General features: G+C 53.3%; 1 protein-coding gene across 1 annotated transcript; it reads left to right on the top strand.

Annotated features, from left to right (window-relative positions):
• The first annotated feature begins 598 nt into the window (after positions 1–598).
• Positions 599–4,403, top strand: Cbln1 (cerebellin 1 precursor). Its single transcript, XM_036188290.1, has 3 exons — positions 599–1,234; positions 1,390–1,509; positions 2,813–4,403. Exons 1-3 carry the CDS (start codon positions 971–973, stop codon positions 3,008–3,010), a joined length of 582 nt encoding a protein of 193 aa, XP_036044183.1. The 5' UTR covers positions 599–970; the 3' UTR covers positions 3,011–4,403.
• Positions 4,404–15,069: the final 10,666 nt, after the last annotated feature.

Raw genomic sequence — 15,069 nt, 5'->3', positions numbered from 1 at the left:
ACCTCGGGTCGCTCGGATGTCCAGCCCGCGCCACGTGCGCCCCCCGGGCCGCCACGCAGGCCCCGCCCCGCACGTACGTGCCCTTAACCAGCCCGCGGCTGCCGCTGCCCCGCGCGCCCGCGCCCACGGGGGGGCGCTCCTGCCCGCCCCCCCCCCCCGCACCCTCGCGGCGCCTCTCGGCCGGTGCACCGATCTAGCACTCGCGACCCGCCGCTGCGCGCCGCCTCCTACCTGAGAGCCCGCGAACAGGGCGCGCGAGGAGGTCGAGGCAACTGCGGGCGACGCGGCCAGGGAGAAGGCTCGGGGCGAGCGGCTGAGGTGGACTGAACGGGAGCGCGCGCGCGCTCCCTCCCTCGCTCCCTCCACCGACTCCCGGCCGGAGCCCAGCCCCGCTGCCGCGCGCCGCCCGCCTCGCCGCGCCTAATAACAACGGCGCCCTGGGTCAGGTGGCCGCGCGCGGACAGGGCACCCATTGGCTCGGCGGGGAGCGCGGTGCGTCGCGATTGGCTGGGGGGCGGGGCCCCGACGGAGGCGGGGCGGAGCCGCTCAGGGAGGCTGGCTGGGAGGGGCGGGGGCGGGGCCAGGCTTGGTCCGCGCCTTTGTGCCCGGCGCGCGCTCTCTGCCCGCTCCGGCTGCAGCGCCCGCTGCATCAATAATTCAGAGCGGCGGCGGCGGCGGCAGCGGCGAGTGCGGACAGGAGGCGGCGGCAACAGCGGGGACCAGGCAGCAGAGGCTATGCATCCAAGTGCGGCTGGGCGGCCGCGGCACCCCTGAGGCCCGGGCGGGGCTCCGGGTGCACCGCGCAAGGGGACGTTTGTCCTGGAGTCCGAGGGAGAGGCGTAGCGGCCCGGGAGGCGTCGGAGGAGCTGTACACAGAGCTGAGGAGGGGGCTTCGGAGCAGGGCTGGGGAGGGGGGCGGCTGGCGTTGGCAGCCCCCGGGGTGGGGGGCGGGGTGGGCGCCGGCGGCGCGATGCTGGGCGTCGTGGAGCTGCTGCTGTTGGGGGCTGTGTGGCTGGCAGGCCCAGCCCGCGGGCAAAATGAGACAGAGCCCATCGTGCTGGAGGGCAAGTGTCTGGTGGTGTGTGACTCCAACCCCACGTCTGACCCTACGGGCACTGCTCTGGGCATCTCCGTGCGCTCGGGCAGCGCCAAGGTGGCTTTCTCTGCCATCAGGAGCACCAACCATGAGCCGTCCGAGATGAGTAATCGCACCATGATCATCTACTTCGACCAGGTGAGTTCCCCGTTCTCTGGCAGCATCCAGAACGGATTGGTGAGGGGGTGACGTGGAAATCAGATGTGGTATCTTCTCCAAAGGCTCTGCGGAGGTGCGAGGACCACACTGGGACGGGCACCGGTCTATCCCCTTTGGTTCCTGTCTCCCTATAGGTACTAGTGAACATCGGGAACAACTTTGACTCAGAACGGAGCACTTTCATCGCCCCGCGCAAAGGGATCTACAGTTTTAACTTCCACGTGGTGAAAGTCTACAACAGACAGACCATCCAGGTCAGCTGCCACCTGGGGGCCAGGCTCTCAGTAGGGGGTTGCTGGCCGTAGGGGTCTGTCGAAGGCTTTGTGGAAGCGGGAGGCAGGAATCAGCGGCACACGCCCTGGCTGCTCCGGGGACCCATAGCAGGGCCTCCTGGTTCTTTGGTATGCATCACCCCTTAAGCTGTCCCGGGTTTCTGAGACTCAGTTACGTTTCCAGAGACAGTTTTCTGGCCTTCGCTTTCTGGGCCCTTCTGTAAAGGTCCCTCGGTTTTCCTTCGTGACTCCGGGGACTTCCTGTAAGGGTTGTTAGCTCCACAGACAGCTACGGCTTCTGTAAGATCTCCACGCCCGCTTTCTAGGCTCAACAATTCGCTGCTGCCCACAGCCTTTCTGGCGGCTTTTCCGCTTTTCTTCAGCCCTGCGACCAGAATCTTATCCTCTAACCCTACACCCTTCCTCTGCAGATTTGTTTTTAAACTTGAGTCTCTAAGGGTGGACTAAAGAAAAAGGTCGAGGTGGGGATGGGAGGGCTAGTGCTACCCTCCTCCTGGTCTGGCCGTATCCAGGCCAGCACCCACCCGCTAGCCAGGTCCCCAGAGATGTCTAGGTTACCTTAGAGCTCCCGCAGAGGCAGAAGGCGCGACTGGGGGACAGGGAGCCTGGCCCTAGGCCGACGCTGCCACCGCAAGGGCACAACCAGGCTATGGCGTGCGCAGCAGGATCGGATGGCTTTGAGGGCGAGCATGGAGCGGATGGCTTAGGGACGGAGCTCTAGTGCAGTTTCGCACGTCTAGGAATTGCGGACCGCCATTCCTGGCTGCTTCTACCCGGCTTGGCGCTGCGTCTTCTGTGTGCACCCCCACCCCCACCCCTGCCCCGCGCCCGTGTCCTGGCTACAGACACCGGAGGGGGCCCGGGGTGCGGGTGTTTGTTGAGTAATTCAGGACGCCCGGGAAGCAGAGTTGCTCTGGGCGAGCTGGCGAGAGGCCAAAGGTCTCAGGACGCTACACCCACCTGCGGGTTCACTAAACTGCATTACACCCAGACGGGATTCGCTTGGCGCGCTCCTTTGAGAACCTGGAAGGAGCCCGACTGCTGCTCTGGAGAGGCAGACCCTTCCTTTACCTAGACACGGTGTGGGTCCCTGTTAGAGCCTCCGCAGTGAGCAGATAAACCCCGTTTCGCCCCGCACGCCTCGCGCCCCATCAGTGCCCCCAGGCCTTTGCGGCAGCTAGCCAAGCACCCAGGTTGGCTCTCTCCCCGGCCGCTTGGGTACCCGCCTAGTGGCGCTTCTGATGCAGGCCTTTCTCTTTCTCAGGTGAGCCTCATGTTGAACGGGTGGCCGGTGATTTCAGCTTTCGCCGGTGACCAAGACGTGACCCGCGAGGCCGCCAGCAACGGCGTCCTCATCCAGATGGAGAAAGGCGACCGAGCATACCTCAAGCTGGAGCGGGGGAACCTGATGGGGGGCTGGAAGTACTCAACCTTTTCTGGATTCCTCGTGTTTCCCCTCTGACTGGCTCGTAACGGGAATGGAGGCAGGAGAAAGGCAGGAGGGGAGTGAGAAAGAGGCCGAAAATTACCAGGGCGAGGAAGCGGCGCCACCGGAAACTTCCTACGTGTTCCTAGCTACGACTGGGTACAAAGGTGCGCGCCGCCCGCGGTCCAGCTTCGTCCGCTCCCTTACTAAGAGAAGTAAATTTCGCTTAGCTCTGCACACTCTTATTTCCAAAAATAAACTCGCCTCCCCCAAGCCAGTCGCAGTAATCGAGGAAGAGACTGCCTTGTTTGTCATTGTTCCTTACCCACGTCCATGTCCCCAACAATTAACGAAGTAATGTGAAATGTTTCTCCCGACACCCCCCCTCCGCCCCGAACCCTGCCACTTACTGAAACTTAGTATGCCCCCCCCCAGTTTGAAGAGGGGATCAGTTTGTTTTCTGTTTCTGTTTTTGAATGGGGCAGGTAGTTTTAATATAACAGGTTTTGCTCTTCAAACACCGCGCGAGTTAAGCTGTGGAGACATGTCCTCAGCTGCTTGTTAGCGGAGGAAGGACTCGCCTTCGTGGTGACTGGTTTAACTATACATAAATATGTATCATTTGTACACGAAGAACTCTTACGGGTGGACGCTGGCTGTATTCCGTATTTCTGTCCTGTTCGGAGTGATCGTGAAATCTAAGGCTGCTTGGTGTTTGTTTTCTGATGCTTGTCAATGCCCCGTGTTCTGTGGCTCCACCAAACGCCAAGGAGGTTCTTCGGGACGCTTCCTCTCCCTCTGTAACATATGTGTGAATAGCGAAAATTTAATTTTGCTTTAATCCAATAAAGTCAAAGTGGGACTTTTATTTTTCTGAAACAGCTTTCTAAACTTCGCGTTTTCCGGGTTGCGAGGTTGAGGGCTTGGGCTGCCCAAGACGGGCAGAGAAGCAGGAGACTTGGAAGATGCAACCAGAGAGGCCCGAGCACAAGGGGAGTTCTGCATTTCCTCCCGCAGCAGGCCCGTTGTGCCTTCCTGGTGCCCCCTGCTTTGAAGGAACGTGAGAAATCAGACCGAAATCCTGCAGGGCGTGACTGAGGGCCTGGAAGCATTGTTGTCCACCCTCAATTACAAATGCATCAGGAATTATTCCCAGTTCTAGGGCCCGAACCCGCCTGCCCTGTCCTCGCGCCTACTGTTCCTGGATGTCTCCAGCTCTATCCGCTTCGCAGCTCCAGAAGCACCTTATATTTTGTACCAGCGCCTCTGAACCCGAGGTCCTCCCGCCAAACAACCCGGGCTCTCAGACCTGCGATTGCGCTCCTTCGCAGGACTTTAAAGGGGTTCGTCCAGAAGTTTTGATTGTATCGAAACGTAATGTGAAAGCAAAATTGAAATAAACGACTTCGTTTTAAGTCTGGAACGCTGAGCCTATGTTGGGCGCGGGTGATGCAACGCCAGAAGCGGGTGGAAGCAGGGGACCCAGGACCGAGATCCGCGGCCCGGGTGGGCTTCCGTGGTTCTGGGTCTTCCTTGAGGGTTTTTCTTGGGCTGAGATTCAGATTCGAGTTTAAGAGGTTCTGGAAGGAAGGATGGGGAAAACGGGGTTAATAACAGCACGGCAGGCAAAATTTCTGATATTTTGCCTTCTGCTCCCACTGATCGCTTCACAAACACCACCGGGCTGGGAACTTCAGTCCTGTTTCTCAACCACACAGTCTAAGGTGCCTCGGGCAGTAGCGCCCTTCACAGACCCAGGGGCCCAGGGGACTGTGGGGGACCACAGGGCCTTCCGAAATGAGGCATAATAGAGTGCCGATTTATTCCATCCCTACCGGTCTCCTCCCCGCTTCCGTTCCACCGGAAGGAAGAGGCGCCTTACAGGAATTTAGTGGAAAAGCCATTCTCTTTTTTTCTTTTTAGTAAGAGCTTTGTCTTCAGGCTTCATGCTGGGAAGGACAGGTCAAGGACAATGGGAGTCTGCCAGGGAACTACCTTGACCAACCACTCAACTGTGCAGAGCCTACCCTCGGAAGCGGAGAGGCCAGCTCCACCGCTTCAGGCTTACATACAGCCTGTGGGAGTTAAGTGCCTGCTACACCTGCAAGCTGCTTCCAGAACTTCTTGGAGCTCAGGGGGCTTCCAGAATGCTGTCCATTCCTCTTCCTGAGGGCAGAACCATCCCAGTTCTAATGGCCAGGGCTCTGATGCTGGGGAACCACCAGGCTGAGTTCCACCTGGGCAACATGGGCAAGTCTCTCTGCCCTCAGGTTGCCCTTCTGCATAAAGGCAGGGAGGAGTCTAAACATCTCCAGAGTCCCTCCTTCCCTGAGGACCCAACCATTCTCTGGTTTAGAACCAGGGACCTACAGGTTCCATTGCCTCAGTGAGTGGCTGGCACTACATTAACTGGGAAGGGGCAGGAAGCCGTGTGTCCCAACTGGGGCTCAGATCAGAGTCTCAGCAGATGAAGGTAGAGCCAGTGGGCGCGGGGAAAGAAGAGGAAAAGCTCTCTCTGATTCTGCTCCAGCTCTACCTGGCCCCTGGTAGGATCGGGTCCATGCTCCTGAGGTTGGCATCGAAACCCCTTAACGTCTGGTTCCACGTCTCCTTCTCTTGCCAGGTCCCTCCCTGTGCCCTTTGACTCTCCATCTCCCATGCCACTCTCTGTGTACCTACACATGCTACCCCAGCCTTGAAGTTGAAGCTACTCTGTCTTCCCTTTGTTTTTCAAAATCCCATTCCACAGAGCACCTAAGTTCGGCTAAAAGGCTGCCTTTTCTTGGGAGCTACCCCAATCCACAGAGCAGGTGATGCTCTCGCGAGGAGGCTTTCTGCCCACTTGCTCCTTGCCCTCCAGGGAGGGCCCTGTGTGGTGCTGGCAGGGGAAGTGGTTCCTTAGCCACTTGGGGCTGGGCTTGTCTCCCTGTTGCTTTGGGTTTCACATGGAACAGCCACCCACATTTGCCTGAGCAGGGTGGTGGACACCTCCCCCCCACGCTCTGGCACGTGACAATTAGGCATCTTCTCTGGGGTGAAGATGGAGGCTGAATATTCCTTTGATCCAAGACAGGTGAGCCAACCTATGCATGAAAATTGGGCCCTAGATGGGGTCATGAGAGACTCCAAGTGGAAGACTGGAGATGGATGGAGAAGAAAGGCCCCCGGTGAGCCGCACTATCCTGGGGACTTTCTTCCTGTCCCATTCAGAAGCTTGGAAGGTGGGAGGGTGGGGCGATTTAAAAACCTACATCTTACTTTGGTTCCCTTTAAGGCTTTGAAGCCTCTGATCCTGGCAGATCTGGGCCGCACCTCCTGCTTTTATTTAAAATAAGTTGCTTCAGATCCCAACCTGTAGGGTTTCCAGGACCACCCCGAATATTACCTCACCTTGGGTCTGAAAAAACGTCTCCCTCAACACTCTGGTCACCTTGCTTACTTCCTCCTCATCAGCCTGGATAGTGTCTGGTCGCACCTTCTACACCCCAGGACGGCAGAACTGACCCCAGGTCGGCAGAATTGTCATCCCTTCTCTGCGCCCCTTTAAGGAGCGTAGAGTCTTACCTAGCTCTACCTCCTCACACCTCTGCCTCTCTGAGGGCAGAGGTTACAGCTTATTCTCTGTGGCAACGTGAGCTAAGAAGCATAGGCTGTGGTGAGGGGAACCCAGGAAAGCTTCATAGAGTACATTGTGCCTAGAAGTCCTGCCGCCCATCCAAGTTCCCTGGAGCCGCCAGGAGCTTGCAGCACTGGGGGAGCCCACAGGAGACTGCGCCTGAGCATGAGCAGCACGCTGCTGTGGATCGACTCCTAATGAGCACGTAATTACCCAGGTGGAGAGAGAGCCTCACCCGGCTCTAATTGTCGTCTTAATGCGGTGGAAGAGGGGAGGGGCAGGCGCTGGCCGGGAAGAGGCAGACTAGGATCCTGGGGCCCTGGACCTAGGGGAAGGTCCCTCCCCTCTCTGACTGTGATTTTGCACTACCCTCAGCACCATTTTGAGCCTTACTTCCCTCAGCTCCATACTGCTAAGGGTGGCCCACAGTTTCTGGTAGTTGATCTAACTTTTCTTATCCCAACCTGAGTTTAAGCCATCGCTTCCCAGCACTCAGCCAGTTCCCTCTCAACAGGCGCTGGCTGTGCATGCCCATCACAGTCACATCAAACAGTGACGCCAAGGGACCACTAGGAGAGGCCAGAGGGAATACTCAGGTGCACCCGTCCTCTTGCCTTTGAACTAACACTGCGGGGGGACGGGGGACACGGGACAGGTTTCCCAGAGATCATTACAAAGGTCTCTTGAGTTCTTTGCATAGGGGTCATCATAGACTGACTACAACTCTCTTCAGTCTCAGTTCCTCATATTTCAAATGGAGACACTAGAGTCTTCACGATGGTAAAAGATATTCCGTGCTCATCCCCAGCTGATGTATAGTAGGTGCTTTGCTGCCTGAATGGTAGTGACAATAAAGAGTAGTAGACATCTGGCCTGGTGTGCCGCACTGTCACAGGGGTGGGGCATAAAGGAACATCTAGGAAAACTTGCACTTTGGTCAGATTGGAAATCTGAAACCAGTTTAAAGAGCATACAGCAAATACAGGGCATTGTGGGTTCAGGACTGGATCCTATGAGGGTCCTCCACCAGCACAGGATCCCATGTTGGGGTCCAGCCCTCACCCCAGATATTCTCTTTCATTCCTGTTGCTTATAGATTTGCATTGTTCAATGCTGATGAATATTTCTGTCTGCAGGTCTGTGTGTTCTTTATTAGACCCTGAACACTGTTCCCTGCTGGCATGTGTCTGTGTGTCTTTTCTAGGTGATTCCTTCCAAAGTTGTATCTTCCTCTTCTCCTTCCTTGGCTCTGGGCCCATATCGCAGTACCTGGTGGAGGGCCAGTGTCCTGTGATGGTGTCATGATCTAATGCAAGCGGTGCCCGATACAACTGCAGGATATGAGCACAGTCAAGGAAAATGTTCTTTGGAGGAGTTCTTGGAGTCCGAAGTCCCGCCTCCCTGATCCAGCACCCCCTATTTTCCCAGCAGGAACACTGATATGGAACTATTCCCCAGCCTCAGGTAGCTGGGAAGACCTTCCTGCCCTCTCCACTCACTCTCCCCATTTCAGTAGAGGATGAGTCTGTCCCCAGGAGGTCCCAGTTGTGACCCTAGGATGGCAACAAGCAGGAGCAATAATGAGGAGGCTAAGCAAAGATGTGTGGAATGGTGCTCAGATCTGTTAGGTTTTGTCTCTGAGAAGGTGCTTTCTGTGCATAGATGACACTGCCTGCAAAGTTGTGTGGACACATTCCAGGGCCGAAGTACGTCATCATTCTGAGGATACAGTGATGGGTGTGAGGTAAGAGACAAGAGACACTTTCCTTGGTGTGATCAGGCTCCAACCTGACCTTAGGACTCTGCCTCAGCTCTACAGAGCTTTTCCTAACTGTGATCCAGCACCTACCCCTTGACTCCCTATCTGACCTCTTAGATTATACTGGCTCACAGTAATACATAGGAAAAGTATCTCTTGATGAACAGATAGGTAATCTGGTTATGGGGCTCACTGGATTGTAAGAGTCTGAAGTACAAGCTCAGCATTAGGCACCTCCCTAAATCCCCACTGTCCCTCTGGACAGCCACATTTGTGTTAGAATGGGATTGTATTGCATCGGCTGTCTGTAGTGGACCTGCAATTCACCTTCCCCTGCTGCTTGCCCAAACCATGCCCAACATGCTGTGGGCACCATAGTGGGCAGGGTCCAGGATTGATTTTTCTTAAAGGACAAGAACAACATTGTCTTCCCTCCAGCATAAAATACCATGAATCAGGACCAGTAAGATGGCTCACCAGCAAATGTGCTTGCCACATGAGCGTGCTGACTTGAGTTCAATTCCTGGACCCCACAGGAGAAGATTGACTCCCAAAAGAGGAATATAATCTACAACACACACTAATAATAACTACAAATTTAAAATCTTAAAAAAATCATGGATTAGCACTAGTTGATGGGTTGTTTCAGGAATCTGAAATGGAATCAAGCAATTTGTTTACAGTAATGTGTAGGTATTGAAACAATTGAAACACCAACTGGGAGTGGTAGGATGGATACAGAGACCCCACAGTGCCAAGGAGCTAGTGAAACCCAGGAGGTTGCCAGGTATAAAGAGTAGCCTTGGCCAGCGAAGGGGATGGCAACTCCACTCACGGCAGCCATACCATTTCCAGGAATTTGTCTTAATTAACAGAGAATAGACTCTGCATTTACTTCACAGCCTTGGGATGTGAAGATCCTGGGGGTCAAGTAGGCTCAGCTGTCTCCTAAAAAAAAAAAAAAATCAAGAATTCCCCAAGTCCTCTTGTAGAGTATAAGATCCAAACTCATTTATGGGTTTTAAAACCACCAATCTCTGGGTTCAAAATCTCACCCATCCCTGGGTTCGCCAGAAGCTCAGGACTTGAAATCCCACCAATCCGCACCTTGGAAATCTCCACCCTAGAAAGCTCCACCCCCAAGGAACCCTATCTATAGCCTGCCTCCTGCTCATTTCCCTGCTGCTTCTTGCCCGAACAGAGGCAGCCACCCTTTTGTGTCTTTCCCAATAAATCTCTTGTGTGAAGTTTGTTGTGTGCTGTGACTTTGTGGTGTTCCAAGGCTCCCAACTACCAGGATACCCTGCCTCTCAGAGTTGCAACACTTCTATATGGGAAACCTTTCCCATCAGAGCTGTAACATTTACACCCCGCCCCCTCCCTTTCTAAGCCCCAGCATCCAACAGGGAATTCTCTGGAATGTTCTGAAGCCTGCTTAAACCTGCTCATTAGGTGAAGCACCCAGGCCTCTTTCTTCCATAGTCAGAAATTACTGCAAGCTTTCAAAGAGGAAAGGGGGAATCACTAACAAAAGAGAGGCAACTGGGCATTTCTTCCTCCTCATTTGAAAGGAAGCTGTGTGTGCTGCTCAGGTCTGGTATTAAAGACTCTCCCTTGTATTCTGAGAGGCTCAAAAATAAATTCCCCATTGTATGCTTTGCTGAGAGTTCAGATGAGTTTATAATGATCAAGTGGGTCCAAATATGGAGTAAAGATGCTGTTGCTCCTAGCCTGCTATGCTACTAACCCATGCTGATCTCCTTAGGCCTCAGCAACGCTCTCCATGCTCTAACTCTCATTCTGTCCTCTGGAAGGCGTCCCGTCCCAGGTTATGGGTTATTCTGAAGTTACTGAGCGACAGGGCGTTTCTCAATGGCAGCCAGGCTAAGGGTGCCTATTTGTGTGGCTTTCAAAGGTTGGGTACTTTTCCTTACTTCTGGGGCCTTCTGAGTCCTCCCAGGTGTGAGACTGCTCTGGAGGTTCACCAGCAGCCAGATCTGTGAGCGGGGGTGGGGGTGGGGGAGTGAGGTGGTGGGTGGGTGGGTGGGGTGGTGGTGGTGGAGGAGGCTCTGAGTGAATGTGTGTAAGGAACAGAGGTAGCTCTCAATAAGTGTGTGTTAATGACAGGAGCTTGGCCATGCCAAGGACCCCAACACCCAGACCCATGGAAATGGCAAAGCCTCACCCAGGTGGGGCTCCGGGAAATGGCTTCCAATACAAATGGTGACAGCATGTATTCTCAGAAAGCCTGCACCATGGCTCCCTCCTCCTGGATGTTCACAGCCTGAGACTGCTCCCTACAGAGACTTTTCACAGAGACTAGCTAAGGTTCCCTGTGCTGTATGGAAAGAAGTCACTGAGTTTCCAGGCGGCATACTAGATGACCTTCATTAGAAAGAACACAACCCAGCCAATCCCAGCTTCACTGTACATGTCTTTTTCTTCATACCCATGCTGCCCCAGTCAGATTTCTACTACCAAGATGTGAAGACCAGGAACAGCCCCAAACCACCTGTGGGTGTACCACTGTGAGTGGCTGTGTGGTTCTGTGAGGCTGTGATGCTTGCAGCTGCCTTCCTCCACAGCCTTAATGAGTCTCTCCTCTGTCATAAGTGGGATCCGCACTGAGTTCAAACTGAATCAGTGAGCTCCAAATTCAGGGAGAGACCCTGTCTCAAAAAATATCCCGGCATGTGAGGCAGTCACCTAGCATCCTCTGCTCTTTCTGTCTCTGTTTCTGTCTGCTGTATCTCTGTCTGTCTGTCTGCCTGCCTGTCTCTGTCTCTGTCTCTTTCTGTCTCTTTCTCTCTTTCTCTTTCACACACACACACACACCACACACCCTCTGATAATAAAATGAAGTGGACTCCCTTCGCTCACTTTTCTAGAGAGATAGGACTTTGGCCTGACCCAGCAGCACTGTCATTGTCTTTTCACAGGGTGAGATTTAGAGACCAGCATGACACTTCTTTAGAGTCAATGAAAGGCCTTTAGAGGTTTACCAAGATTTCTTGGATAGATTTGAAGCAAGGACAATGGAAGGGCTGGAGCTTCTGCAGCTCTCTTGAACTATGAGGCATGAAATTTGTTGAATGTGCCTTCTGAAGACAGAAACCAGGTGCCATGATCAAGTTCCACGACGATCTTTGTCTCTCATGTGTTCTTTCTTGTCTCATAATTCCACAGTAAGTTTTCTTCTCAAGAAAGAAAAGAACCCCCAGCCAATCCTAATATGACATATGTATAGGATAGATCTATGTGGCTTGATGCCATTGCTACTAACCAGGGGCTTGTTAGAGCTGGAAATTCTCAGTCCCCAACCTGTATTTGAGGAATGAGAATTGGTATTTCAGAAACAAATGTTCAAAGGAGCCACAAATTAGCACCCATGGGCTTGTGCTCCTCTGGGGAAACAATGCGTGCCTTTGGTGACGTCACAATGCCAAGGCATGCGGCACTGACAAAGACTGTGTGGGGAGCAATCATGAGAGCTGTACACCGTGCTCATCTCACAATTAAGCTGGCTCCACAGCAACACCAGAGAAATACCCCTTTGGCTGGTATGTTACCATCACAGTGGGAACAGCTGTGAGAGAAGGCACTGGAAGCATCTCACACAATGTGACAAAGGTTCCAGCATTCAGTGAAGTTCAGGCCTTTGCTTTTGAGCTTCCACAGAAATTCTAGTTCCCATTTTCATGGGTGTTAGCTCACGGATCCTAAACAGAATTAGATTTCTTGCTCAACATATTGTGTATGTGCTTGTGCATGTGCATGTGTGTGTGTGTGTGTGTGTGTGTGTGTGTGTGTGTGTGTGTGTTGTGCCTTTCTGCCTCAGTCAACAGCAGCATTATTCTTCCGGTGGCACTCTTGCATCAGCCTACTTTTCTTTCTTTCTCCCTTATAACCACCAGCGTATCCATCAGGTAATCCTGAAAGCATCACCTTCAAACTAAACCCAAAGACTCATTGTCCCTTGGAGAAAGGGCAGCAGCCTATCTGGTTCTAGCTTGTTCTTGCACTGCCCCGCATGGTTCCTCTCTCGGAAGGTAAGGATGGTCCCACTAAAAGGCGAGTCAGGCCTTGGTGGTCCTCAGCTACCGTCTTGCAAACCAGGTATCATGTCTCTTTGTCATCTATTCCTTTCAGCTTCTTCACAGAGCCTGAGAGGTGCATCCGCCAGCCCCTGACCCTGAAGATTCTGAACCTGGGATCTGCACTGGGTGAGAGGCTTCTGCAGTGTCACACGGTCTAGAGTGATTTGCTGTCTGGACCTGTTTTTATAGACACTTGCCCGTTGCTGGTACTTGGCCTGGGCTGGGGGATAGGGGAGTGGGGCAGCAGAGGCTGAGTCAGCAGCTCTGTGCAGGTGTGTGCTTACCAGGGCAACGGGGAAGCAGGAGACCGGCTCCTTCCCATAATGAAGCATGATTACACAAAGGCTGTTACAGTGTCATCCGGAAGAGATCATCTGAGATGTGCAATTAGCTCCTGTTTCGCAGGAGAGAGGCATCTTGTCCATGTAGCCAGCGGCTCCCCTCACACAGGATACCAGGGAGGCGGCACTTCCTGCAGTTGTACTGACAGCCCACTGCAGCGCTCCCTGTTCCTGTCTGGCTTCCACACGGTAATGAAGGCAGCTTCACAAGGGCCCTTGTACCAGCTGCACCTGCTGGAGCCTGCCCTGATATCACACTCCTGTCAGTCGAATTGTCCCTCCACACTGTCACTTCCACTCTGTTTGCTGGCCCTCCAGCTCTTTGTCACCTGCCTGTCTTCCAGAATATGAATTGCCAGCTCCTTCCTCATGTCCCCTAATTCCTGAGCTGGGCATCCTGGACCTCGGACATGACCTGGGAGACCTGTGCCCATGCTCACCACCTCCGGTGTTGTCACTATGACACCTACCACACCCCTTTTGTTAGGGTGTCAGCCTGATTTTTAAGTATAGGGAACCCGGTCAGGGGGACATGAAAGGCACCAGTCTTCTGATTTGAGCCTCATCCTGGTGTTCTAGCTGGGCTCTGGTAGAAAGGAATAGGAACGGGCTACGGAGATACCACACCTTCTGAGTCTCTGCAGAATTACACCCACCCAGAGTCCCCTCATGAGTCTCGTGTTTCCCCACAAGTTCATTTCTGCTCAGGGCTTCAAGCCCTACCCTATCACTGCTGTGGCCTCAGTCTATTCCTCCAGCTCAGCCCTCTGGCCTCCACACCTGAATATCTATTAAACATCTAGTTGATGTAGACATGGGATAGCTGAGAAGATCTTCAAATGCTACCCCTCCCCCACTGACCTCCAGCCCCTCTGCCCTACTTCCTTTTCCTCCCTCAGACCATTAGCCACACACCCATCCTACAACACAACCAGAAATCATGGGGAAAGTAGATCCTACCCTTCCAAACCTCTTCCTCATCTTCCTGCCTCTGTTCTTCACTCAGTCCAAAGGACTGAGGTCCTTCTTCATGCTCAAGCCTCACCACTGCTCACTGCCTTAGTAACCTGTCTGTGTCCCTCAGCCTGCTGTGTCTGTCACAGCCTGCCCCCTTCTGCATGTTGCCAAGCCTGCCTTCCAGGCCATTCCCTTCTCAGCAGCCAACATGGCACCTGCTCAGTGCAAAGACATCCCAACATCCTCTGCTTCCACTCCTTCCTCTCACAGGGCCCAGCACTCTTGGAATGAAGGTCAGAACCCTCTCCCTGGCCAGCCTCACCTTGACCTCTCTTCCTGCCCTACTTTGGGAGGATATCTTCCCTTCCGAGGTCTTTCAGAGTTTCAAGAAAATGTTTCCCAGCTTTGGCGTTTGTTTGGACAAGCTTTCTTCTGGCTGGAATGCACTCTACCCCTACTAACCTTGGGGAGCTGATATGTAACTTAAAGATCTGTTCCCATCAGATCCAAGGTTCCAGAAGACAATAAACGTGTCTTCAGCAGCTGTTTTTTACATTTATGTTATCTGTTTTATATGTATGTGTATTTGCCTGCATGAGTTTATATACACAGCAGATACCTGAGGACGCCACAAGAGGATATTCATCCCCTGAAACTGGAGTTATAAGTGATTGTGAGTCATCATGTGGGTGCTAGGAAGTGGACCCAGGTCCACTACAAGAGCCCTTCGATCAATGATTCTCTACTGTCCTAATGCTGTGGCCCTTTAATACAGTTCCTCTTGTGGTGGCCCCCAACCATAAAATTATTTTCATTGCTACTTCAAAACTGTGATTTTGCTACTGTTATGAATCATATTGTAAATATCTGTGTTTTTCGCATGGTTTTAGGCAACCCTTGTAAAAGGGTCATTTGACCCCAAATGGGTTGCAACCCATAGGTTGAGAACCACTGTTTTAGATGATGAGCCATCATCCAGCCCCTTCTTCAGTGTTTAACAGTAACTGCATCTCTGTGGGGATGCCAGCATAAAGTATACCTGTGAGCCTGAGGCCAGGTCAGGGGGCTTAACTGTTACATTGTAAACCCAGTGAAGAGCATGCAGCTCAAAGCAGGAGCTCATGGGTTTATACATTGATGCTGGAGCCTCCTGTCAACCCTAGGAAAGGAGCTTTTATGTCCTTACTTCCTGTACAGCTCAGTGTTACTCCCCCAGATCATAAAACTGTGGCAGAATTAGGATTGGATGGGGTTGATGAACTGCCTCCAAAGCCCATGCTGTTGATGGGCCGCTTGCCTTGATGTTCCTCTGTTCAGGGGGCCTA

Source organism: Onychomys torridus, chromosome 5, assembly GCF_903995425.1.
Source record: "Onychomys torridus chromosome 5, mOncTor1.1, whole genome shotgun sequence".
Classification (NCBI taxonomy): domain Eukaryota; kingdom Metazoa; phylum Chordata; class Mammalia; order Rodentia; family Cricetidae; genus Onychomys; species Onychomys torridus.
This window is presented reverse-complemented; position numbering and strand designations above follow the sequence as displayed.